This window comes from Mustela lutreola, chromosome 5 (genome assembly GCF_030435805.1).
Source record: "Mustela lutreola isolate mMusLut2 chromosome 5, mMusLut2.pri, whole genome shotgun sequence".
Classification (NCBI taxonomy): Eukaryota; Metazoa; Chordata; class Mammalia; order Carnivora; family Mustelidae; genus Mustela; species Mustela lutreola.
The window spans coordinates 133022512-133049837 of NC_081294.1; the positions used below are offsets into that span (position 1 = coordinate 133022512).

The following is a 27326-nucleotide window of genomic DNA, read 5'->3' on the forward strand; positions in this document are numbered from 1 at the left end:
CTCACTTAAGGTCATAAGAATTTACTCTGTGGTTTATACCTAGGAATTTTATGGTTTTAGCTCTTACATTTAGATGATGAACACATTTGAGACTATGAATTACCTTTTTTGTAGCTTTGGCTGCATTTTATAAATTCATGCTCTGTTTTGTTTTCTAAGCAGCTTAGAACAACATGTTATTTTGGATGCTTTATTTTTATATTTGGTCATGGAATCTTTTTAAAATTATTCAGTTTTTTGTTAATTTCTGCTTTTGTGAACTCTATTATGCAAATATCATTATAAATTTTTTAAAGTTTGAATTATTAAGGTTGTCTTTGGGCCCACATATCCATTTTTTTAACTGTTACCTGACTTCTGTTATGCTTTCATAGTAAATGTACTTGGAATAATCCAGTTGTGCCAATTATATTATTCAGATAACTCATGTTGTAATTTTTAAGTCTATTAGGTTTGACAAAAATCAAGTGGTATATTTATTCTTTTTAATGACTATTTCTTATCATTTTTCCTAACAATTTTTAGTTTTACATATTTTGATAATCTTAATCTTGCTCAATGGCACAAAATTTTTTTCATGGCCTTTCCTGGTATTGGCAGACATGCCCATTATAAAACTTTGGCCTTTTTTTTTTTTTTTAATGCTGCGCTTTTCCCTAAATTTGCCCCATGCCCCCTTTTGAAACAATACTTGCCATACCAAGGAAAACCCTAGCAGGGTACCTTTCTAGGTCTCATCTCATTTCATGTCAGAGTTTTAAAAAATACGGTTTACATTTTTTCTTTTCTCTATTGTTGCCTCCCAGGGACTCTTTCAAGTCCACTGCAGCTAGGTTGCTGCTCCTAATGTGTCAAGTGAGTTTGATATGGAAAACATCCCTGACTATGCTAGAATCTGACATCACTGTAGAATTTGATGGTGATTCTTATTCTCACTTCTAAGCTAAATCCACCCCTTGTATTTGGGACTTTGCAATCCTTTATTATAACTTTTTTTTTTTTTGAAGATTTTATTTATTTATTGTTCAGGGAGAGACAGAGAACACACAAGTGGGGGGAGCAACAGGGAGAGGGAGAAGCAGACTCCCTGCTGGACAAAGGGCTTGATGCAGGATTCAGTCCCAGAACCCCAGGATCGTGACCTGAGCCGAAGGCAGACGCTTAACTGACTGAGTCACCCAAGTGTCTCTATAATTTAATTTTGATATAATTTCAATCTTATAAAAAGTTGCATGACAGCTGGGAAGGGCTCTTTCATATGTCTTCTACTTTGATTTATATCCTTTTTTTTTTTTTTTTAGCCATTTGACAGTAAGTTGGAGGCATCTTCCTTTATCTTCCAGTCTTTCCTGGTGTATTTTCTAAGAAATAAGGACATTTTCTTATATAACCAGAAGAAAGTTACCAAATCCAGAATGGTGGTGGTGATAAGTCCAGGATCCAACCATGGTCATGTGTTGAATTTAGTTATCACATCTCTTCCATCTCCTTTAATTTGGAACAGCTAGCTCCTCGGCCTTTTTTTTTTTTTTTTTTTTTTTTTTTAATTTCTTGATCTTGATATTTTTGAGGAGTGCAAACCTTTGTTGTAGAAAGTCTTTTTATTTGAGTGTGTCCATTTCCATGTGATTAGCTTCAGGTTATTTTCCCTTCCTCCTTTCTTTTGTAACCTAACCTAAACTAGTCTACTACTTTTGCTGGAAGATCACTGCAGTGATGTCCTGCTGGTCTCAGTGCACTCTGCTTTAGTCCTGGTGCTGCTAGACTTGGTCAGTTGCTTAATTTGTGTCTGTTAAGTTTCTTTGCTGTACTATCACATTTTTCTTCTTTAATTCTTAACTTATTTGTGGGAGACACGTTGAGATTAGGTAAATATCCTTTTCCTCATCATACTTGCATGTTGTAGTTTTAGGATCCATTGATGATTTTCTAACTTTGTCATTCTTTCTATAATTATTAGTTGGAATTCTGTTGAAAGGAATACCTTCCCTTTTTATTTCCTTTATTTCCTATTTTTTTTTTAATTTTCTTTTTATTTGGGGTTCATGGATCTCATGGCTTCTTACTTTATTCAGTGGGTTATAATCCAATACTATCATTGTTTATTTTGATACCCCAGTTGTCACACATTTGGATAGTGGAAGGTCCTACAGGCTGTCTCCCGAGTTATTCTAATATGTTCCCATGATGTTTAGACCATTTCTTTACTTTATGCTCTAAGTATAATTTCCAGGCTTATTTGTATTTTCCTAATCACCATCCTGGAATGAGCATTTCCTTAAGGTTATTTTTAATAGAGCATAGTGTCATATCTAGAAGCTAAGGTGTACTCATTGGTCCTGGGGTGTTACTGCATCTAGGCCTTCCTAGGACAGAGCTAGAAAATGGGTGTGGGTGTGTGTTTCTTAAAAAAAACTTAAGTTAGTGCTGATGCCTCCTATTTCAATTCAGTGTTCTAAGTACATTCTGCTCTCCCACATTTACATATTTGATGGTTCCTTAACAGTGGGAAACCTGGCTCCCTTGTCTTAATTTGCCCAATCTTGGAATACAGGAGAAGTAGTTCCAGAATTGTTAAGCCATACCACCACAAAAACGCAAAAATACTAAATTGAGTTCAAGGTTTCTTTAGGTTTTAGAGGTGAATTGCATATGTGAAATACAAAAATATGTGGTTGGTTCTTTGAGATTTGACACATATTCTTGGTCCTCTGAGAGTTCTGACTTTTTCTCCGGTCTTCTCTGTGGGCTTCCCAGCCCTGTGTTCATCTTCAAGATTGTTCCACAGAGTTCTGAGTATCCTGAATAAATAAAAGATCAGATTTGTATAATGCTGGATAACTAGCTGTCTTTCCTTAATCCAAATCATTACATTTATTATGTTTATTTTTTTATACTGTACCCTGTGTGAAATTGAGCTGTATCTTTAGTCTGTGGCTCTCATAATTGCTGTGAGTCAGTTGTGAAAAATTCCATTAATCCTTTCTGGGTAGAGAGAAAGTACCAGCATTATATTATGTTACAATTATATTTCATCAAGATTTAATGAAATGTGGTAATTATTTTGGCCAGTGCTGCTATTATATAAAAAGATGATTCAGAGCTGTTGTGAGGTATGAAAGACAGCCTGAAAATTCCTTAACGTTGTGATTGAGGGGTACAGGTTAAAATACGTTAGCTTACTTTTCTTTATTACATAGCAGCAGTTGCTGGGTTATCCAACTCAAAGGAAAACAAGACTGTGAGGTCTTAGAAGGCGGAAGGTTAGGTCCTGTTTGTTTCTCTAGCTCCATTAAATGGCAGTAGCTTTCTAATACCTACAAGATGGCAGAGTGCCTCTTTCAGCACCAACTGATTAACCTCTAGCGCCATTCCTCTGCTTGGGAAGACATGGTGGCAGGATCCTCCCAGTTGGGAGCCCTGCTGGGAGTATATGCTAAGAGGTAATGCTGGGGAGATGCTTCGTCCCCAAACCCATAATACTGTAGAACTCTGAATGGTCTGAATGGATTGTGACTTCTTTTCATTTCATTAGCAATTAAAAAAATAACACTTATTTTCTTTATCAACAGGAGTAAAACCTCGGTCCGGTTGGTCTATTGATCCTTTTGGACATTCACCAACGATGGCTTATCTCCTCAAACGTGCTGGATTTTCTCACATGCTTATTCAGAGAGTTCATTATGCAATTAAAAAACATTTTGCATTGCATAAAACGCTGGAATTTTTTTGGAGACAGAGTTGGGGTATGTGGGGTGTGATGAAAGTGGAAGATCTCACTTGACCTAGATGTTCCTTCATAAGGGTTATGAACTTCTGCTTTTACGGGTTTTATATTCAGAGTGTCTGTCTTGAGAATGAGGTTGCTTCTGGATACACATTCTTACAATTTTTTCCCCAGTGTATTTGTGTTAAGATTCTCTTAATACGTGCTGAGGCTATTTATCTATAGAACATTGTGGCTTCTTTTTCATGCCTTAAGGAGGTAAAGAAATGTAAACAATCGGTCTTTTGCAAATAATGCTTTTACTTCTGTTTTGAAAAGGACGTGTTTTATAACAAAGTTGAACATGTGTTAGAACTTATGTCCAGTCATTTATTTCACATTCAGCCTGTGTTTTCTCCTTTTGGCTTTCCTCTCTCTGCATCTAGTAAGAATTGCTTTTTTTAAAACCTTAATCCTGTCGTCCTGGAACAGCCCTCCCTCCTATTACCTGTCCTGCTTATTTTCACGCTGTATTCTGTGGGTACACAGGTATTGCCAAGGTCATACTTCTACAGCTCTCAGCTGTGGGGTGGGGAGGAGACAAGATTTAGGCTTCTTGAGAGGTTTTTGCCTTTCCCAACCCACATTTAATTCAGAATACTCTATTACTTCTTTTTCTTTACTGAGTTCTTATGATGGGCCATGCATTGTATTGTATGCCTTACACCTGCTCTCTCACTAGATCGTTATCCTTTAACTTTGGTTCTCTTATTATCCCTTTCAAATGGCGAAGAAATGGATGCTTAGAGCTGTGAAACCATTTGCCAAAAGTCATACAGGTAGTAGGTACACATCCAGCTTTGTGTAGTTCAGAAGCCCAGGCTTTAAGCCCCTGGCATTCACTGCCATCCTGGTACTGAGATCTCAGTAAGATTTCATCTGCAAAAAGGATTTCATTGCTAAAACAATGTTCAGAAATGACTGCATTGCATCATACTTGCTTTCCTGTGTAAGTTAGTTCCCCCTGTAAGTGTTTTCAAAAAATCATTTGTAAATCTAGACGGTAACTTTGTTATACATACTGCTGTTTTTTCAGTAAGGAAAGAAATTAACTGTATAATTTTTTATTCTGGGAATTAAAACCTGTAGGGAAAACAAGAACTCGTAGGAGGTTATATTCTGTATAGTTTGATCAAATGCAAAAGAGCATATTAATTTCTTTAAAAAAAAAAGGATTTTTAATGTGAAGAGGCCCTACTAACAGTATTGCCCACATTCAAATTGCCCATAAATATCAATCAGCAAGAAATTACTAAGTACTTTTATGTACTGAACACCATGCTTGGAAGAAATAAAGAAAACTTCTTTGCCTATCAGGAAATTACAGTCTTAGTGTGATAAAAGACAAGACCAACTGGCAGCAGATAAACTGAGATGTGCAAATGAGCTGCTAAATAGTACAGGTGCGGCAAAGGAGTGGGGCTGTCCAGTGTGTCTTTGATCTATAGGAGAAGGCAAGAAAAGTTGCCACCCAAGGCCTCTGTGCAGATAGCAAACACTAGTGACCAGCATCTATGATGTCACACTCGAGTGTGATTCAGAGAAGCAACTGACAGCACAGAAATATACAAATTAGAATAGCTTTAAAATTTTGGAAAAGAGCTGGTAATTACTTTAACTAAATGGAGTATGAGATAGAACTGGAATATATTTTAGCACTTACCAGATAGATTTGAACATGTTGCTTCAAAATTATGTTTTGGAACTCATTTGAGCTTCTTTGTGTGTTCTGGTTCTTAAGGAAGCAGTTATTTTCATTTTTTCAAACATGCGTGTTGTCTTTTTTTTCCGTTGTTGTTGTTGTGTCTGTCTTTGTCATAAAAGCAGTACATAACCCACTGCTGAAAAGTAGAAATCCACACTTAAATAAAGGGAGAGTGGTATTTACAGATCAGGAGACGACAAAGGTAACAATTGTTAACCCTTGTTTAAGCTTTCCATCACTGGGTGGTAGGCTTCTGACCTCTCAAGGGCAGTGATAAGGATACTTGCTGGCATTGAGGATTTAATTACAGACAGTTCTACATCAGGAACCAGTGCTCACTTTCTGTATATTTTTTGTTTGCCTTGTTTTTTTTTTGTTTGTTTGTTCTTTGGTTTTAAGAAGTACTTTCCCTTGTCCTGTGTTGCTTTCTTGGTGACAAGTCCCAGTGGCTCTTCATTGGTGAACATGGAGGAGACTGTGAACTCCTCTAGTGGCCCTTTCTTCTCACAGCAAGAAAGAGATAGGAATTTGCCCGGCATTTCATAAGCCTCCCTACCTCCCTCCTTTATTCTCTTCCTCTGTTCTTCTCTCCTTTCCTCTGCAGCCAGTGTCATGGTCTTTCTCAGTGGGTCCCATAACTGCTATGGGGGCAGATGTGGCAAGGAGCTGGCAGCCCATATGGGATGGTCACAGGGATAGACACAGCCCATAATTTTGGATGAGCCAGTGATTAAGTTTTGCTTCTGTTCGGTTTGTATCTTTCCAGGCCAGCAAATGCTGGTCCGTGTTGGGTCTCTGCTCAGTTGAGATAGAGGAGGTAGAGACTGAGATGTGAGTCTCTTCCTTTAGGCTGGTGGTCGTTAAATGCAGCTGGGGCTTATGTACGAGTAGTAGTCAAGTAGGTTGTGGATTTAGGGTGGAGCTTGCATTATATATGTAGAAAGTACTGGCAATTTGATCAGTTTTGGGAAAACACAGTTTATAAATCCAGGTTTTGTCTGTTGGCTCTTTATTTTAGATCTGGGATCTGGCACAGATATTTTTTGCCACATGATGCCCTTCTACAGCTATGACATCCCTCATACGTGCGGACCTGATCCTAAAATATGCTGCCAGTTTGATTTTAAACGGCTTCCCGGAGGCAGATTCGGTTGTCCCTGGGGAGTCCCCCCAGAAACAATACATCTTGGAAATGTCCAAAAGAGGTATGAGAATATGCATTTCGTAAAGACAGCCTCTCGAACAAAGCAGCAGCTCTGCTGCTCTTTGCTAAAGGGTTCAGTGGCCAACGTCATCCACGCTCAAGGTAGTTACTCAACCAGATCTAAAGCAACTTAAAAATGCCAGAGCTTTGACTGTGCCTTTTATGTGTTATAACTTAATGGAAAATGAACAACAGTTGATCAATATACAGTGGAGAACCTATAACACTCTGTTATTACCCTCTCCTTTGCTTTCATTATAAAAGCCTTCTGCTGCGTTTCATTGATCTCACATACTTTCGTTGATAATAAAACTTCTGGTCTCTATTGTATACATTAGTAAGAAAAGCAACCCAACTGCAAAAACATGTTTATTGAAATGGAACACATAAAGAGTATAATTATCTGTTCTTTTAATACAATTTCAATATTAGTGGATGCTGCCCGGCTCTGATGAATACACTCTTTCGATCTTTCTCATATTTTTGACTCACAGACCATTTTTAATTAGGAATATTGATACTTAAAGATCTTTTCTTAAATAAAAAAGGAATGAATCACTTTTTAAAGAAGAAAATTCTGTTCATGATGGAGGCATCTCATTATACCAAGTTACCTATACTTCTCATTTGTGTGCTTTTTAAAGTTTAATTTCTTCACTTAAAAATTACTGGTGTATAATGCCTTTAAATAAAACATTGTGTTGCAATATAAACCACTCACGTCTGGCAGAAAGATGATACAGGCTTTTATTTTATTTTATTTTTTTTAGATCGATTGTGTTATTTATTATCCACATGAGGAGATTTTTGAGAGTTAGAGGGGGAACAATAAACAATTAAACTAGGATGACAGCCATAAATTCTGCAAACCACAAGTTTCATTAACTCTATTTTTAAGACCCTAGAATTTCTGGTTTCTGAAAACCTACTCTGCCTGGGTTCTTATACATGTTATCCTTAAAAAATTTTCAGTAACATGATGGTAACACAAATGTAGGCATATTTTTAAACTCCTCATATTGTGTACATTAATTGTATAACAATAATTATGTGGGTTTTGATTGTGGGTTTTTTTTTTTGTTTTTTTTTTTGTTTTTTTGCCATTTGTAAGTTTGATGGTTTCTGGGAACTCCATGTTCACGTGAGTTGCTAAGAAGCAGCCAGGCATTCTACCTTCCATAGGAGGGTTAAAATGGGCAGGGGTGAGGTAGGTCAGTAGTTACCAAGCATGGCTGCCCAACTTAGCCAGGGAGCTTTCGAAAAATCTCCAGACCAACAAAATGAGAATATGGTACTCACATAACCACACCCCACATGGTTGCGAAGCACAATGATAAAGCCTTTTAGATAGAGTAAAATCTTTGCAGTATGCACTGTCAAGTCTATTTATTTTAAAAATTGCTTTTTAAAAACTATGTGTGGAAGGAGAAGGTGAATTGAGTCTCTGCCTTGAGTCAGTCCTTGAGCCATAAAATACTCCATTGTGAGCCTCTCACTGTAGCACACACAAAAGTATCTTAACATAGCAGACTTCTTGAAGCCATACAGCCCTTCTAGTAAAATCTGACTTTCATAGTTATTTTGAAAAACTGTCCAAGATTGGGGATCAGCTTGGTTTCATTTTATTGGTTCCTACTGCAATAAAGATGAATGAGGAAAGTGAGCAGCATGCTTTCTGGGATTAGGTTAGTTAGAGAGAGGAGAATAATCCAGTGTATTATGTGGCAAAAGGTAGAAAGTTGGGCAGCATAAGCTGTTCTGTAGCTCAGGAGGTCAGAGATAGGGAATTCCTTTGAAGGTAACCAGATGCTTCAGTTGGGAACTCCCAGTGCACCTTTTCTTTCTTGGGTGCTGCTAAGAGTACCTGTTTAAAGTGCATTATTGGGGAAAAAAGCTATTTTGTGTAATCCTTTTGCTGTGTCCCATCTGACACTTCAAAGATTGCCCCCCCAGGAACAGACCTTGTGCTCAGTCACTTCCAGTGAACCTGCAAGTGGTTTCTAGGCACCTGGAGGCATGGAGATGAAAGAGTCTATTTAATACTTATGTAGATTTTTTTAAAAACTTCTTATAAGTCTTGAAATCTTGACTCTACTGGTTACTTTACATTCCAGACATCACCTTCCTTTTTACTTTGTGATGAATGGAGATCAAAACCATGCATTCCAGCCTAGTGGCACTTGATTTTTAATACCCTAAAGAAAATGAAATTTAACTATAATTTACAGGTTCCTCTACTTCACAAATAAAGAATTACCATTCTTTATCAAGTTGAGTGTTTGTTCTCATACAGTATATTTTACATATAATGGTGATTTACATGTCACATGATATAGGATATTCTAGGGAATTTTTTCTTTTTTCTTGGTTCTAGTTAAGTTGACATTTCTAACCTGGTAGAAATAAAGAGCAGATTGCTGCTACACATCTTCAAATGTGATATTGGTCAATTCATTTGGCGTTAGTGTACCATAGATTTTGTGAATATCCACTCTCTACCAGGTAGTATAGATTGGTCTCTTGGCTTTGCCAGTGTTGACACCTTCTTGCAGGAGCTTGGGAATTAGGACAGATGCTGAATGGAAAAGTCACATTTAATGTTTGTGATTTCTTTCCTCTTATGTGTCTTATGCATATACACACAAGATATGATGTATCTAGTAGTAAACCTCGGCATTCACTTAAATGATCACTTATCCTTTTCTATGCTGGTTGCCTAGGGGGATCTGATTGAGTATACTTTTATCCATGATTTCTATGTTCAGTTTACTCTCTCATTTATTTTTCTCTTATTTATCTTTCTATTTGATTAGTTTCATTAGACATGTGTTTTTTAATTATAAATAATAATCCAAAGTTATTTTTGGTAAGTGTGGAATATTAGTAAAATATTAGCAACAGTTGAGTACTCTACCGAATGCTAATCTCAGAAAACTATGTTATATCAGAACAGTATGGTTATATTTTACTCACCAAGTTATTGAATTTTGCTAATAATTTAATATTGCAAGGCAGTTTCAGAGACCATCAGTATAAAAAGATCATGTGAGATTCTAAATTTAAATGTTTTTAATTCTATAAAATACTTCTTTCCATTATTGATGTTCTTTTGAGTTTCTTTCATAAGTTTTTATATCGTGAATTGGAACTTCTCAATAGCCCTTGACATGAAAATTGGAATATTGGGTAAAAAGCACATTAGTCATCACTAATTTCTTAAGCGTGGCATTACATAGAGAACTACTGTGAGTTCATCTGCTTATTTAATTTCATTTTTGTAAGCCGTTCCTCTTAAATAGTTTGTATTCCTAGACTTGCTCAAATGGTGCCCCAATTCAGTACTCAGCAGTTCAACCCCAAAGGTTTTCTGCAGAATACAAGAATACGAAATATAAAAGCACATCAGCACATTTAGTATTTAGCTGACCTTTAGACTTGTGGGTTAGATCTGTGGGAGGTAGAAATCAAAAAAGCTAATTCAACTTCAAAGCTTTATCTGTTGATCAGCACTGGGAAGGACACTGTGACAGATACCCAGTTTATTAATGGCAGGTGTTAAGTGAGTTGCTTTTCTTCCTTTTGAAGAGGAAATAAGGTTCTGTAATCCGTTTCATTCAAACTATTACTTTTGTTATGTTTAATCAGGCAAGTTTGGATCAAATTAGAGAAAGGGGCCTTAAGTCAAAGCCAGCTTCAAAGTTTATATAGGTAAGAACTCCTTATTGTCTTCTTGGACTGACTTATTTTAAAACACGGACAGTCTGGGATCCAGTGTGTATGGCTGGGCTTCAGGAGGCTATTGATGTTCCCAATTATTATATGCCAAAGTTCATACGTGACTTTAGTTCTCTAAGGATAATCTATTGGAAACTGCGGGGTTTTCCCTCTGGTAAGAATTTATGAGTATATATTTTTTCAAAGATTTTATTTATTTATTTGACAGACAGTGATCACAAGTAGGCAGAGAGGCAGACAGAGAGAGAAGAGGAAGCAGGCTTCCTGCTGAGCAGAGAGCCTGATGCAGGGCTTAATCCCAGGACTCTGGGATCATGACCCGAGCCGAAGGCAGAGGCTTTAACCCACTGAGCCACCCAGGCGCCCCTATGAATATGTTTTTTAAAAGATTTATTTATCCATTTTAGAGAGAGAGAAAGCAGTGGGGGGCAGAGGAAGAGAGAGTCCCAAGTTGACTCTGAGCTGAGTGCAGGACCCAATGCAGAGCTTGATTTCATGACCCTAAGATCACGACCCAAGCTAAAACCAAGAGCGTGGATGCTCAACCAACTGTGCCACCCAGGCACCCCAGAATCTAGGAATATTTTAAAGATTTTATTTTTATTTATTTATTTGACAGAAAGTGATCCCAAGTAGGCAGAGAGGCAGACAGGGAGAAAGGGGAAGCAGGCTCCCTGCTGAACAGAGAGCCCAATGCGGGGCTTGATCCCAGGACCCTGAGAACATGACCTGAGCTGAAGACAGAGACTTAACCCACTGAGCTGACCAGGCGCCCCAGGAATATTTTAAATGGATAATGAAAATTAGTTAGTAGTTTTTTAAAAATTTGCCTTATAAATCATACTAATCTAGAATATAGGAAGAATATATAACAATTTCTTTTAACATAATACACTTTTTAATGAGTTGCCCTGTTGTCCTTTTCGTAATATTACTCTTATTTTCCCTTTCTCTTTTGTAGGGCTGAGATGCTTCTAGATCAGTACCGAAAAAAGTCAAAACTCTTTCGTACTACGGTTGTCCTGGCCCCACTAGGAGATGATTTTCGCTACTCTGAACGTACAGAATGGGATCATCAGTATAAGAATTATCAGCTGCTTTTTGATTACATGAATTCTCATCCTGAGTATAATGTTAAGGTAATTTGAAAATATTTAATTATGATACTATATTTGAAGTCGAGCCTTCATTATTAAATGAGGCTAAAACAGAATAGCCTTTGTTTCTTTATCCCGTCTCCCAATAATTCCTAGTATATGTAGTCCTTATGTAAGAGGGTAGTTCTTAAACAGGAAAATTATCTAGTACTATAGCTGCATTTCTGAAGTTGTCCCTTGCTCCCATTCTTACAGCATTAAAGAGATGTTACTTTTATGTAGTTGTCAATATGTACCTGCTAAGTTGTCGTCTTTATTTTTCAGTGATGTTCTGTTTTTCTACCAGCATTGAAAGTTTGTTTCTCTGTGACAGTTGCATCCTTGTGATTTAGTAGTGTGAGGGGCAGATACAGATGAACATGTCATAAATTTTGCAAATGAATATCTTGTGTCCAGAGAATACACTAGCATTTTTCTTGGTTGAGAAGACTTCCAAAATTAATAATTTGTCTGTAGCTCTTCTTCTTCCCCCACACCCACCCCCCGGGTTGGAAACTTTCAAATGTACTGTAAAGTTATGAAAACAACTAAAGTACCCATCCTCTGAATCCTGCTTTCCCATATCCATAGTTCAGCTACCACATTGATCAACTCAAGGTCACTTTCTCTTCAGCTGTGACTCACTGTCCTCTCTCACCCTCTCCTGGGGATTATTTTGGAGGGAATAGTAGTCATTTAGTTTCATCTGTAACCATTTCACTACTTACAAATTATGAGGACTCTATTTAAAAATACAATAATCCATTATTATATCTAAAAAATTAACAATAATTCAATATTATCATGTATCCAGATAGATTCAGGTTTTCCTGATCACATACAGGCAATTTTTTCTTAGCGTATGTTTCATGAGTCAGGATTCAAACTTTCTTAGACCCTATATAAGAAAATTACCCAATGTGTTTATTATAGTCACAAACTAACCTATAAGACAGTAGAATATCTATGGAAATACTATAGAAAAGAAGAGATGTTACTGTTTAGGAGGTTAGAAAGCTGATGATAGGCCACATTTTATGTTGGGATAATTCAAGTTTATTAAGTAAATGTAAATAATATCAAATAGTTAAATAAACTTAAATAAGATGCCAAGTGTATTCAAGATACTTAACAACTGAACTTCTGCCAGATTATGAACTCAATGCATCAGGTCTATGTTTAAATTATCTGTTTAATCTCCTCAAAGGTAAAGCTGATAAACAAACATTTGCTTAGGGGATGGAATATATAGATGGGGTATTTTATCCCTAAATACATCTTCCTAGTGAATGATTTTGAGATCCACAAAAGGAGCTACCACTGATTTTAAAAAATTAAAGTCCTGATTTTTGTATTTTACCTATTTCCTTCTTTGCCCAATAGGGCAGTTTTTACTGAGGGTTTAGAGGGGACAGGGGTGGGGGAATGGGTTGGCCCAGTGATGGGTATTAAGATGGGCATATATTGCATGGAGCATTGGATGTTATATGTGAACAATGAATCACGGAACAATACATCAAAAATTAATGACGTACTGTATGGTTACTAACGTAACATAATAAAAAATAAAGTTACTTTTTGATTATATGAATTATAAGCATCCCATACATAGGAGATATGCACAAACCAGAAGTGTACAGAGAATTTTTCAAGTTTAAAAACCCCCATGTAACCACCTCCAGCATTTATGGCATCCCAAAAGAGTCCCTTAGATGTCCTTCAAATCATTGCCAAATCTTACAGAAGTAACCTTATTTTCCCTTTTCTCATCGTGAGTAGTAGTTTTCTTTTGAAATGATCTAAGAAGGCAATCTTAAGTGTGTTCCTTTGTGTCCGCCTTTCTCTGCTCTACTTAGTGTTCGTGAGATTCATCTGTGGTGCATATAGCAGTATATTCATTTTTTAAAAAGATTTTATTTATTTATTTTAGTGGAGGGGGGAACACGAGCAGGGGGAGGGACAGACGGAGAGGAAAGAGATTCTCAAGCAGACTTTGCGCTGAGTACAGAGCCCAACATGAAGCTCAGTCTCAGCACGCCATGATCATGACCTGAACCAAGATCAAGAGTCAGATGCTTAACCCACTGAGCCACCCAGGCACCCCATAATATATTCCTTTTTAATACTGTATATTATCTTTAGTTTCCATTTGATATGTCACAATTTGTCCATTCTATTATTAATGGACATTTGGGTTGTTTCCGGTTTTTATCTATTACAAATAAGGCCATTTTGAATATTGTGAATGTATTTATATATATGTATGTGAATTTATGTGGGTATAAAATGGGATGGGACTGTTTGATCATTGAGGATGCACGTGTTCAACTTCAGTAGATATTTCCAAATGGCATCCCAAAATAGATGCGCTAGTCCTTGTGCTGCATGACAATTTCAGTTGCTGTTCTTCCTTACTGACATTTTTTATTGTAAGGATTTTTAAAAAAATGTTTTTTATGATTGATGTGATGGTTTTATTTTATATTTCCATGTTGGTTAATGAGTTGAACATCTTTTCATAAGTTTATTGCTGTTTGTGAAGTGACTATTTAAAGTTTTTGATGACTTTTCCTTAAATTGGGTTGTCTTTTTGTACCATTTATAGCTCTTTTATATATTTTGGTTTGAGTCTTTCTTCAGATAAAAGTTATGCAAATACTGTCTCCCACTATGTAAGCCTGTTTTTAAATTTCTTTCTTAAAGCTGTCTTTTAATAAACATGAATTCTTTGTTTTAGTTAAATCTAAGTTAACAGTATTTTCCTTTATGGTTAATGCTTGTCATGTTCTGCTTAAGAATTTTTGTTTATACTGCATAGTCATGAAAATACGCTTTTTATGAAGCTGTCTTCCAGAAGCTTTATTATTTTACCTTCAATATTTAGGTCTGCAATCTATTTGGAATTGATTTTTTTGTGAATTGTATGAAGATAGGGATCAAGTGCCATTTTGCCCATATGGATATCTACCACCATTTATTGAAAAGACCAGTGTGCCTAATTTACCGTAGCACCATATTTGTCATTAATTATTAGTGAAACTATTTCTGTGGATCTTGTGTAGACTCTATTCAATTTGTCTGTTTGACTAATCTCATATTGTTTTAAATACTGTGGTTTTAGAATGGATATTAATGATAGCTTAAGTCTTTTAATTTGTTTCCTTCTCAAGATTGCATTGGTTTTCTTTATAGTTCTATATAGGTTTAAGATCAACTTTTAAATTTAACTAATCTCATATTGTTTTAAATACTGTGGTTTTAGAATGGATATTAATGATAGCTTAAGTCTTTTAATTTGTTTCCTTCTCAAGATTGCATTGGTTTTCTTTATAGTTCTATATAGGTTTAAGATCAACTTTTAAAGTTCTACCCCCCCAAAAGTTGGAATTTTAGTTGGGATTGCATTGAACCAATAGATCAATTTTAGTGCAGTTAACTTTTTTACAAACATTAGGCCATCCATTATCGTGGTATATTCCACATATAAAAATACAGTTGACTTTTGCCTTCTAGCCTTGTACCCAGTAACCTTCATGTGGTCCCTTCTTTTATGGAATTTTTGTCACATGTTTGCTGGTTTGATTACCATTACATACCTTCAAACAAAAGCTTTTTTTCTTTCTGTGGTTTGTATAGTTATATCTGTTCTCTGCAGGATGTTTGACGTTATTTCATCCAAGCCAGAAGCCTCAATTTATGATTATTTTCTTTTGATGAAAAGAAAAACAAAAGCAAGCAATTGAATTTAGATGGCTAAAAAATTGACATTGTACTAGTCAAGACGGTTAGTTTGCCATTGGTCATCACTTATTTAACAATTTATGTACTTTTTTCCTCGTATGTTGCTCTGATAGAGAAATTTGATTATGTTTAAGAATAAGGTTATATTAAAAATATAATTTGTTGCCTTTTAATGTAAAAAAATTTACTTTTTCTGTTATTTGGAATATGTACTTTATTTGAGCTACCAAGAGACTAGAAATTATATATACAGGATATATATGTGTGTGTGTGTATGTGTGTGTGTGTGTATACACACACACACACATACATACAGGATTATATATCAATTCTTTGAGACTGAGTCAAGTTTGTGAGAAGACCAACCAGTCCACCACTTACATAAACTTTGCCCAGGAAATAGCTAAGAAGGAAATACTTTCATCTTGGCTAATACCAAAAATTAATTAAAATATTTTAAAAGGATATACTTTGTTGTTAATATTGACTCTGTGGCATGCCACAGTTCCCTAAAATCTGAAACTGAAGGGGATTTTTGTTATAGAAATTTCTTTTCTATATAGGTGAGAAAATGAGGCCCAGGAATTTAGATTGCTGAATATTTTGTTACTTTTATCAGTATACTTTCCTGAGCTTATCTGTACCCTCTGGGCCTGAAGTTAATGCTGTATTTCTTTGTATTTGTGACCCTCATGATTGTACACACACACTTAATTCTGCTTTTTAGAATGTGTTAGGCGAATAATAAATAACACTGAATTTTTGAGTTACTTACTATTTGCTATTAACTTTTTTTTATTTAAGAGAGAAAGGGAGAGCGTATGCTTGGCGGGGTGTGGGGGAATGGGCAGAGGGAGAGACTTTTAAGAAGGCTCCATGCCCAATTCAGAGCCCCATGTAGGGCTCAATCTTATGACCTTGAGATCATGACCTGAGCTGAAATCAGGAGTTAGATGCTTAGCTCACTGAGCCATCCAGGCGCCCCTGCTATTAATTTTTCAAAGTGCTTCACCTTAGTTAACTTTTTTAATTCTCTGAACATTTTCCGATAGGTACTATGATCATCCCCGTTATAGATGAGGAAACTGAGACCCAAATAGATTAACTTGCCCACGATACATAGTGTTTGGTGAAGCCCAGACAAGACTAGGTAATACTATTGAAAATTGCTTTTCTGTGATATAAACATAAGGATTTAGAAATAATCGTCTATTTTGCTGTTATAAAATGTATTGTGTCACAGGTGCATGATGATAACTTAGATTTGTCATACTAATAATATCAGTTGTGTTTCCAGCTGAAATTTTGCCTTTGCAATAGAAAAGTGGTAACTAAAACTCAGACTGTTATTTCCCAGTTGTGTTTCAAAGCATTTTACTTAGAAACCTATTAGCTGTAACACAAACACAATATATATAACATGCTCAAAACCACATATTAAGTAAGGGGTAGAGATGGAATTCAAACCCATGCTTTCTGGATCCAGGTTCTGTGCTGTTCTTAGCGACTCTTTGAGAGCACTACTCACTGTTTTTTAATTACTCTTAACTATTTTTCTGCCACATTGAATAAAAATAGCTTTCTGTGTGTGTGTGTGTGTGTGTGTGTGTGTGTGTGTGTGGTAAGAAACAGCAAAAACAGCATCTTACCGTTCTTCAAAGAAAAATTCCCTTTTAAATTCTCTGTTTTTCTCTAAAAACACTGCCTTTCAATATCTGTTTACATGGTCTGGTATAATACTTCCTTTTTCCTTTGATTTATGGAATAGCTTGGGCTCATAAAAATGGATTTATGTTCTGGTAATTTAAATCATTAGTCAAAAGACCTTTTCATTTGAGCAGTCAACCGTGCAGTTCTTGTCACTCTTTGTGTTTTACTTCTATTCAATGTTACCTGCTGGTAGAGAAAGTCCATTTTTTTAATGACCTGCTGTTCTTAAAGTCTCCCTCATGAGACCTCAAACTAGGGGCACGGGGAGGCCAGGGGAGTATTTGTGCATATGACATAGGAAAATACTTAACAGTTAACCAAACTGTTATGTAAATGTTTTATTTTTGCTGCTTCCCATCTTTTATTCATCTCTGAGTTACTCTATTCCCTGACCCTTACACAGTTTGAAATTCTGGAGATTTGTAAGGCATTTTCAGACCCACAGATTTGTGTATCTAAGTAGTACTTCTAACCTCTTAAGTGTGTAAGTTTTATTTCATTTTAGTTTGGGACCTGATGCAAGTGAAAGAGTTACTGTGTATTTCTCTTCCTGCACTTGAGTTTTGTACAATCTGAGCTAGATTTTCATCCTAACTTGGAAACACATCTTAAATATTTATTATTAACTTTTCCTTTCAGAGCTAGAAGTAATTTTTGAGGTAGAGAATGAATAATTTAAGTGTCACCTTTTTTTTAAATTAGATACAGTTTGGGACTTTATCAGATTATTTTGATGCACTGGATAAAGAAGATGTAACCATTACGAAGAATAGCCAATCCATGTTCCCTGTTCTAAGTGGAGATTTTTTCACTTACGCTGACCGAGACGATCATTACTGGAGCGGCTACTTTACATCCAGACCCTTTTACAAACGAATGGATAGGATACTGGAATCCCATTTAAGGTACAAAATTTATGTTTATATAGCTACATCAATTATTCACCTCTTTTATGTGATCATAGCCTTTTCATAGAGTTTTGCATAATATACAACATTTATGCAGTATTAGAATGTTTAATGTAATTGTGAAATTTTAATGCAATCAGAGATATGTCTCCAGTGCAGAATCAGATTATTACATGGGTTTTTGCTTTGAAAGGAAAAGTAGTTAATGTGATTAGACTTTCTCCTGTATCTTAGGTTTTACATGTTTCTAATTAATTACTGTATTGTTTGCACACTGTGATAATATCCAGCGGCATGGTCATGTGTGTCTGCAGGTCAGTAATCAGGCAGACTAAATTGTTGGAAATGAGCAAAGGTTACAAGGAACAAATAGGGTCTCTCCGTGGCCAAAATGTGGGCCTCAACGTACATAATATAAAACCAAAGTATTTTATATTGGGGAAAACTCCAGAGGCTCCACCTCAGTTCTTATTTATTTGAAACATATTTCTATAGGTGTGATTCTCTGTTTAGAAGAGCAAAACTTGAAAGACATGAGAACTAATAGCGGCAGAGTGATTGGCTGAGAAAGAACAGCGACAGGGAGAAGGCAAAAAGTCAGCAGAAAACAACAGTGCTCTAAACCAGCGTTGTCCAGTAGAACTTTGAGTCACTGGCCCACAGAACTTTCTGCCGTGGTGGAAATCTTCTGTTTCTGCTTTCTGCACTGTTCAGTATGGTAGCCACTTGCCATGTGTAACTGTTGAGCGCTTAATGTGACCAGTGTGGGCTCTTAATTCCCTTTAATTTTAATTGGCTTAAGTATAAATAACCACATGTGGCTAGTAGCTATTATAGTGGGTCTTGTTGCTTTGTAGTAAAGATGAACCACCCCAGGGACTTCTGGGGTTCTTTCTATCTATATGTATGTAGCCTGGGAGGTTAATTCATTTTCATAAGTTCACTTTCAGCTTAGTTCAGATCATGAATTCATGATGATTAATTTTCATGATGAATCCTAGTATTAAAAATAAAAAGTCAGTGTGAGTGCTGTGAAGTGTGTAAGCCTGACGAGTCACAGACCTGTACCTCTGGGGCAAATAGTATATTATATGCTAATAAAAATAATTAATAAAGATAAAAAAATAAAAGGCATGTCATACCTACATTCTTCTAAGTACTGGTAGAAACCGTACATTTTGGAAAACCTTTTTATAAAGATCATGAATTTCTCCAAGAGTTGTACTTTGGTATAGTAGTGTGTTGTTGTTGTTTTAATTTTTATTATTTCTGTGCTATTATCTTTATTTCAAAAGTCTGATCTTTGCCTGTTTTGGGGATATTCACAAATGTGCTGGATGGATACATGTTACTGTATCTATAATAAAATAGTATTTCTATATTATAGAGATTTATGCATTCTTGGCCGGTAGAATATTATCTGTTACATTATTCTAAATTACTTATGATTAAAAACAGAAAAAGTACTAAGTAATATAGAGATTCTTTTGGACCACTGCATTTTTTTAGTGTCAACTTTTTTTTAGTGACAAAGAGTTATAAATATTGATTCAATCTTACTTTATTGAATGTATTTTAAGGTGAAGTACTTAGTGCAAATAATAATATATTTTGAAAATTTTGCTTTAAAACAACAGAAAGCCATATAATAATTATGAATTTCAAAATGTAATCAACTGATTTGAAAATAAGTTTATCGTTTGATAAAAGATATTTCATCTTAATGCTCATTTATAAAACATTTGGATAGGATTGAGGAGTATAAAGAAGAAAATATTTTTTAAATCCCATGTTTATATTTTGGGATATCTGTATGTATATGTACCCTTACAAAGCCAGGAATATGTGTTTTGGATATAGATGAACATATATATGCAATTTCCTTAATTCACATTTAGTGTTTCTCCTGCCATGAATTTTAGAAGGATTAGAATTTAAAGGCAGAAATTATTTAGTATGCTTTAATTATTTCAAAATGTAAAGAAATTTTTTAAAAAATATTTTACTTATTTATTTGACAGACAGAGATCACAAGTAGGCAGAGAGAGGGGAGAAAGCAGGTTCCCTGTTGAGCAGAGAGCCTGATGTGAGGCTCGATCCCAGGACCCTGGGATCATACCTGAGCTGAAGGCAGGAGGCTTTTACCCACTGAGCCACCCAGGCACTCCAAGCCATTATCTCTTTTTAAAGACTTCTTTTGAAACCTGCCTTGAACCATACCCTCTGATGAAAAAAATAAAGCATGAAAATGAGAAGTCCACATATTCTTGCTCACAAACTACTCTTAAGCCAAAGTATTTTCTTCTTTAAAATAAACAAGAAACAACAGCATATGTTTTATCACCTTTCAGTTTATTGTTCCATTCCCTCCAGTTGTTGAATGTTTTTATTCAGCCTGGAGACTAGCCATTGTTACTGAGCTGTCAGGCCATCGCTTTCTGACTCTCCTTCATTGTTAGTCTCCCACTCGCGTGACCATTTCTGCGCCATCTCTCCTTTAATGTACATATGTGAGAGTGAATGGCTTTCTGGTGATGAAGTTCCTGGTACGTGTCTGTGTCGATCTTGGAGAGAAGAAAGGACAGAAACCATTATCCACTTCTTACTGCTGGGTGGAGCTATTTTTTTTTTTTCACTATATTATACAGAAGTAAACCTATCTTGCTGCCAGTGGCTACTGGCTTTTTTCCAGGACCATCTGGAACAAGGGCCCTTTTATCAATTTTATCAATTTAGACATGATGTTCTCTGATAATTGATAATTTATATATATATATATATATATATAATAATTGATAACTTATATATATTAGTTAATTTATATATATATATATTAGATGGCTATCTTGATGGTTTTATAGGAAGGTTTATTATCAATATCTTTTTTACAAATTGTGCTAGTCTTGGATTTTCAAAAAACCGCATTTGAAAATGTATCAGTACCACATATTTAAATAGTAAATGTTTGTTTTGAAATAAGAATTAATGACTGTTTTATGCAATTAGGGCTGCTGAAATTCTTTACTATTTCGCCCTGAAACAAGCTCAGAAATACAAGATAAGTAAATTTCTTTCATCATCCCATTACATGACACTGACAGAAGCCAGAAGAAATTTGGGACTGTTTCAACATCATGATGCTATCACAGGAACTGCAAAAGATTGGGTAGTTGTGGATTATGGTACCAGGTAATATAATTATTAAAAAGTGACTATAAAACAATTTTTTTAAAATTTGGGGTCACAGGCTTATATCTTTGGTGAAGTTGTTAATGTACAACAGACCATATCAATAATGACATCCCTTGTAAGTATTGCTTTAGAAAAACAACATCAGTATTCAAAGCATTTTTCAATAAATATATTGACAATGTGCTTGCTCTCCTAACTTTAATATTATTGCAGTGCATTTCTGCAAATGGAGTAGTAAAACATTATTATAAAGCTGATTCTGTTTTCTCCCAAGTATAGTGTAGTACCCAGGATTTGTATCAAATAAATCACAGCTATAATCCAAGGTGATGAAGAGCCACACTTAATTGTATAGCAGTTTAATTTCATCCTATTCCATATCCAGTTGTTCTCAGATACCCCCCCCCCCCACGAGGGACATTGACAAAAAAGAATCAGCCTGGAGGATAGCCAGGAAGTAGAAGAATCTACAAACCTTGGCATATATGGATGATATAAGGAATTGGGATGAGAAGGGTTGGCCTGGGTATTGATATCAAAGCCCTCTTCAACTCTTGGAAGGGCTGTGAGATGAGGGGAGGAGGAAGGGGAAGCTGCATTATTTTCACATTGCAGAATTGGAAACAGTGAGTACAGGCTTTAGCTCAGAACAGCAGATTTGTCAATAGTGCTTCTCAATAATCAAAAGGCTTACTACCTTTTGTGATAGTGAAATTTCCATCATTATGCCCTAGTTTGGGTAACCATTCATTTAGGATCAGTGTAGAGGAGATTCCTATGTTGGGGAATGAGTTTTGACTATTAATTTCGTTACAGTTTAGTTATTATTTTTTCCAGTTTTTTTTTTCCTATCAGTAATGGTGTACTTTGATAACACTTTAAAATTGTTAAAATATGCTCTGATTTTCTTATAATAGAGATTTTAAAAGTGAATCTCTCTTTTTTTTTGAAAGATTTTATTTGACAAAGAGAGATCACAAGTAGGCAGAGGGGGAAGCAGGCTCCCTGCTGAGCAGAGAGCCTGATGCGGGGCTCCATCCCAAGACCCTGAGATCATGACCTTAGCTGAAGGCAGAGGCTTAACCCTCTGAGCCACCCAGGTGCCCCATGAAGTGAATCCCTTTTTTTTAAATGAATGCTCCCTCCCATATGTGTAAAGTGTATACTGTACATGAAGTCAGCATTACAGATTGATCCATAAAATCGATATCACTAATCATAAGTGTTAATTAAAATTTTAGTTACAGTATTTTGACTGCCTTTCTAGATATTTGAAAAATAAATTCTTGAGGTTTCATTAGCTGACTTGAGTCCTTGAAAATATATTTATGGTGGTATCTTGAATATCTTTTCAGTCTTCTTGTGGCAAATGTATTTGGCACCTGTTGAGGTTGAGCTGGGCTTAAAATGGAAAACACTCATTGGCTGATAATGATAATTGGTTTTTCTCCCAAAGAAGGCATTTTTTAAAGTAAGGTCAGCTCCTCCATTTTTTCCTTTTAACCTGCCTGTCTTCTTGGTATATTGAGAGTTTAAAAATGAAGCTATACTCAGAAAAGAGTTCCTAAGAGGAAATGAAGAAGTCGTTCTCCTGCACTGTCCGCTTGCTCTCTCTCTGGCTGCCATATTGAAAGGGGCTTGGGTACAGGTCATTGAGTTTTTGCAACCGAACATTTTCTGTCTCATAACCTTTCCAGAAGGCCTGTCATTAGTTCCTCCATATGTTTGGTTTTGCTTTTAGCTTATAACATCACCGTACAAAATTGCATCTTAGAGAAAAAAAGACAATAATTCTCAAATTGTACTTGACATTTGTAAATTTGCTTTGCGAGCACTTCACACTTCATTGAAAAGTCATACACAATTATCAAGTCATTAGCATAGACATTTTAAGGAGGAAATTTCAAAACACAAGTTAGAGAGTTATAAACAAAGAGGCAGCTAGCATTGGGTGTTCTCTTGTTCTTAGACTCTTGACTGTTTATTCAGATGTTGGCAGAAGTGTCCCTGTGAACAAATGTATGAGTTAAGGATTGCATTTGGTTGCTAGTAATAGCAACTTGAAACTGAATAAATCCAATCCTACTTATTTTTGTGCCATGTGGAAGAAGTCTGCATGTCCCGAGTTCAGGTATAGCAGCTCCACAGTGCCAACAGGAGTGCAGACTCTTCTAGTTTTCTCTTTGGCCATCTAAAGGTGATTCTTAGCATACTGCTCTCAACGGTAGATTGAATGTTTATATAATTATCACCTATAGAGCAGGAATACATCATGGCTATTTGAAGGTTAATTCTAATCATGGCACGAAAAAATGAATTAGAGTGGGACAGTGTTTGTGATGGATATTCAGCATGGCATGAGATCAGTTACAGAAAGATTTAGAATTCTGCCAATTTCTATATTGTAATTAAGGTAGATAGGAGAAAAAAATGAACAAAGAGTAATTATGAGGGCCCATATGTATGGATCGAATGGTTCATTGACAAACATGCTAATATCTGCTTTCAACAGTTGTAATGATAACCGAGTAGAAAACTGCAATTTCTAAGTGATGGTCCTTGAATAGTTCAATGATAAAAGAATACAGGCATGTTAGGGTATTAGAAGCTCTGCGGAAGCCCACAATGATGAAATGTTGAAACATTGAAATTTTACTTTCCCAAACTGTGGGAAATTTACTGTGTTTAGTCTTGTTTTGCTTTAAACAAAACGGCTTTATGCATCCTAAGAGAGCATTTGGAGAATACTGTGCCAGTACTTAGTGCTTATCTTGTTTGAAGACTATGCATGTGCCTTTAGGATACAGTCATTGATGTGTGACATTCCCTCAGTTTAAGCAGGACTCTTCTGTGCACTGTAATACATATAAGGTTTTAGCTGGTGGAGAACATAACTTTTATTTTTCAGCTTCTGACAGACTAATAAAGTTAGCCATGTAGATAATAAAAATAAACTTAAATCGAGGGGTTTGTTTCTCTAACTGAAATGTATTCATTCATATTATCTTTTAGTCTGGTGAAAACACTTACCACCTAGGAAAATATTTGAATAGACTAAGAAACTTAGTTGGCTGATGGCCTGAATTTACATGCATAAGACTTTAATACTATGTATGTATAATATGTTTGCATAGTTAACTTACTGATTGTGATCACTTATCTTTGAAAGTAATCTCAATGCTCTGCAAAAAAAAAAAAAAGTTATTTCTCTCTTACACATTTTCTTGTTGTTGCATGACAACAAAAATGTTCTTAACATGTAGATCCAAAATTGCTTCCTATATTGGGGAAAATAATATAATCACTCTATAAATATAATAGATTCAATGGCTGATTGAAAGCATTTTTAGCCAAGTTTCTCTACAGATTTCTCCAGTGGCTTTACTTGGTGTTACCTGTTCTATAAAGCTTTAAAAAACAAAATGAAACTTGAAAAAAACTTCAAACAAATTCTTTTCCTATGTGTAGTGCTTCAGCAATAGCTGGTAATAGACCAAGATTATGTTCCAGAACTGATCTTGAATAGGTTGATTCATATGTATCTCTTTGGTTCCTCAGACATAAAAATACTGTTAGAATACAGTTAACTGTTTTATTTTATTTATTCATTTTTTTTACAGATTTATGTATTTATTTATTTATTTGTCAGAGAGAGAGAGAGCAAAAGCAGGGAGAGCAGCAGGCAGAGGGAGAAGCAGGCTGTCTGCTGATCAGGGAGCCAGACGTGAGGATCAATCCCAGGACCCTGGGATCATGACCTGAGCTGAAGGCAGACGTTTAACCGAATGAGCTACCCCAGGCATCTCACAGTGAACAATTTCAATGACCAAGAAAAGTGAAAAGGATAAAGATAGTTTCATTATCCAGACCTCTGAAAACTTTCTCCTTTTTTGAATAAGTATATGAAACTAAAGTCAATAAATTTTTTTTTTTAATTTTTCAGGCATTTGAGGTTTTTTTGAAGTGTGGATACTGATTGAATTTTCTTGTGAATGACAGTTAATCTCATGCTTTCTTCTGCTGTTTCAGCATTTGTTAAAGAATTTTCTGATGTAAAGGACCAAATCACTTCTTTTATAACAATGCCTTAAAGCATGTAGAGTGATCATGTTGAATATTCTTAGTATTTGGCATGATATTCATAGAAAGTGTCAGTAGTTTGAATAAGTTTTTACATGTTTCAGGTGTGTACAGGAAGTTTTCTATTTTAAATGAATCTTTATTAGTGATATCTTTTTTTTTTAATATATATATATATATATATTTTTTTTTTAAGATTTTATTTATTTGTTTGACAGAGAGAGATCACAAGCAGGCAGAGAGAGAGAGGAGGAAGCAGGCTCCTGGCTGAGCAGAGAGCCCGATGTGGGGCTCGATCCCAGGACCCTGGGATCATGACCTGAGCCGAAGGCAGCGGCTTAACCCACTGAGCCACCCAGGCGCCCAGTGATATCTTTTGATTAACCTTTTTTCCCAAGGACTTAGTTCTGAGCAAAGAAGAGTCAGTTCGTTAGATGTTCATTATAGGTTTCACTTTGGGAATACAGGGTGAAAGTAATGGTGGCTTAGCCATTATTAAAGAAACTGAAAATATTGTATACAGATATTTGAATTCCTTCTCAGACCAGTAAAATTTTTGGTTCACAGACTCTTCCATTCGTTAACGAATCTGAAGAAGATAATTGGATATTCTGCACTGCTACTTATTTTGAAGGACAAAAACTCATACAACTCTTACTCTTTTGATAACCTCCTAGACATGGTTAGTTGCTGCCTTTTATATTATCATAAAAATGTATGATTCTTTGAATCTTGGGTTGGAAAAGGAGGTGAGAAGCTGAATGAAAAGAGACGTTGCAAGATAGCGATTTCCTTGTATATGATTTGAGAGGATTTGTATCCTTTTATATTAAATATTCGTGTGTTTGTCTTTCCTATAAGTGTATCTTTGTTTGATTTATGGTGTATATTTTGTTCTAACTCAATCTAAACATGAAAAATAATGAGCTTGCTTTGTTACATGGAACATACAGCTTTCAGAACATTATTAAGAGGACATTGTAAGGTAACTGGATGTTATAATTAGTTATTTTTTCTTAGCTTCAATTAGAAGCCCCTTGGTATTGGAACTTCTGTAAATCCTTCATCTGTTCTTGCCGAACTTCAACTTGAATAATCCTAAAGTCTTCTGGTTTCAGGATGAGTCCATGGAGGGCTGTGGGCGGTGCTCGGATATGTGTAACCATAGAGGAGCAGTTAAGGAATCAGGAGATTAGCTATTAGCCTCAATCCTCTGTACCTGACTGAAATCTTCTTTACCTGTACTTGAAAAAGTTTCCTGACATCTGTGAGCCCTCATTCATTTTTCTGTAAGGTGGTATGATACCTGCCTTGGTTTGTATCATTGTTAGGATCAGAGAGGCCAATAAAACAGAGCATACTCTGAAAGGAAGAATATACTCTTCAGCAGCAAGGAAGAACAGTTGAAAAAACAATTGATTGCAAACCTCTTTAGACTTCCACGTGGCAACACAGATGTTTCAAAATTGTAACGTTTTATCATTAGAGTCTGTTGTGAACTATACATGTTGAAATTTTACAGTCATTAGAACTCACACATCTGGAATCAGAGATGATAATTCAGTATTTTCATATACTGATGCTTGCAATCGAATTATAGTTACACATTTTCATATTAAAGTGAAAAATCCAATAAATGAACATACGTTGCTTAAGGATGTGAAACCTGTAATACAAAGGTAAAATAAGAAACTTTTTGCATTATCTTTAGTACTTTGATTTGCTTGGTTCCTAACTAGACTCTAGTAGTCCCTGGAACATACGCCATACTGAAGTCTAAAGACACACCCATAAAAATGTACTCATGCAAGAATTACTTATTTTGAACTTTGATGGAACTGATGTAGCTAGAAGGAGGATTTTTTTCCATCCATTTTAGGATTTTTCTAAGTACTATACATAACGGATTTTGAAACTTAAATTTTAAAAGTAAAATAAAAATTTTTGTTTATTTTTATAGGATTTGAAACAAAACTCACAAAGTTCTCTACCACAGAAAACTATAATAACGCTGAGTGCAGAGCCAAGGTAAATAATAATTTCTCATAAACTTTTGCAACTGTGCTGATGACTTTTTTGCTTTCCATGATTCTTTTCTTTAGCCAGGATGTACTTTGAGGAGGTGTTTTATTTAATGAATTTATTAATT

At 35.5% G+C, this 27326-nt stretch overlaps 1 protein-coding gene across 2 annotated transcripts in view; it reads left to right on the top strand.

The window, feature by feature from the left end:
• Positions 1-27326, top strand: part of MAN2A1 (mannosidase alpha class 2A member 1) — a 172768-nt gene that overhangs the window by 63976 nt on the left and 81466 nt on the right. For both annotated transcript variants that reach the window (XM_059175629.1, XM_059175630.1), the window contains exons 6-12: positions 3573-3746; positions 6490-6676; positions 11372-11549; positions 17700-17902; positions 20912-21094; positions 25745-25859; positions 27138-27205. In XM_059175629.1, coding sequence (XP_059031612.1) covers positions 3573-3746; positions 6490-6676; positions 11372-11549; positions 17700-17902; positions 20912-21094; positions 25745-25859; positions 27138-27205 — 1108 coding nt within the window. The remainder of the gene's footprint in view (positions 1-3572; positions 3747-6489; positions 6677-11371; positions 11550-17699; positions 17903-20911; positions 21095-25744; positions 25860-27137; positions 27206-27326) is intronic.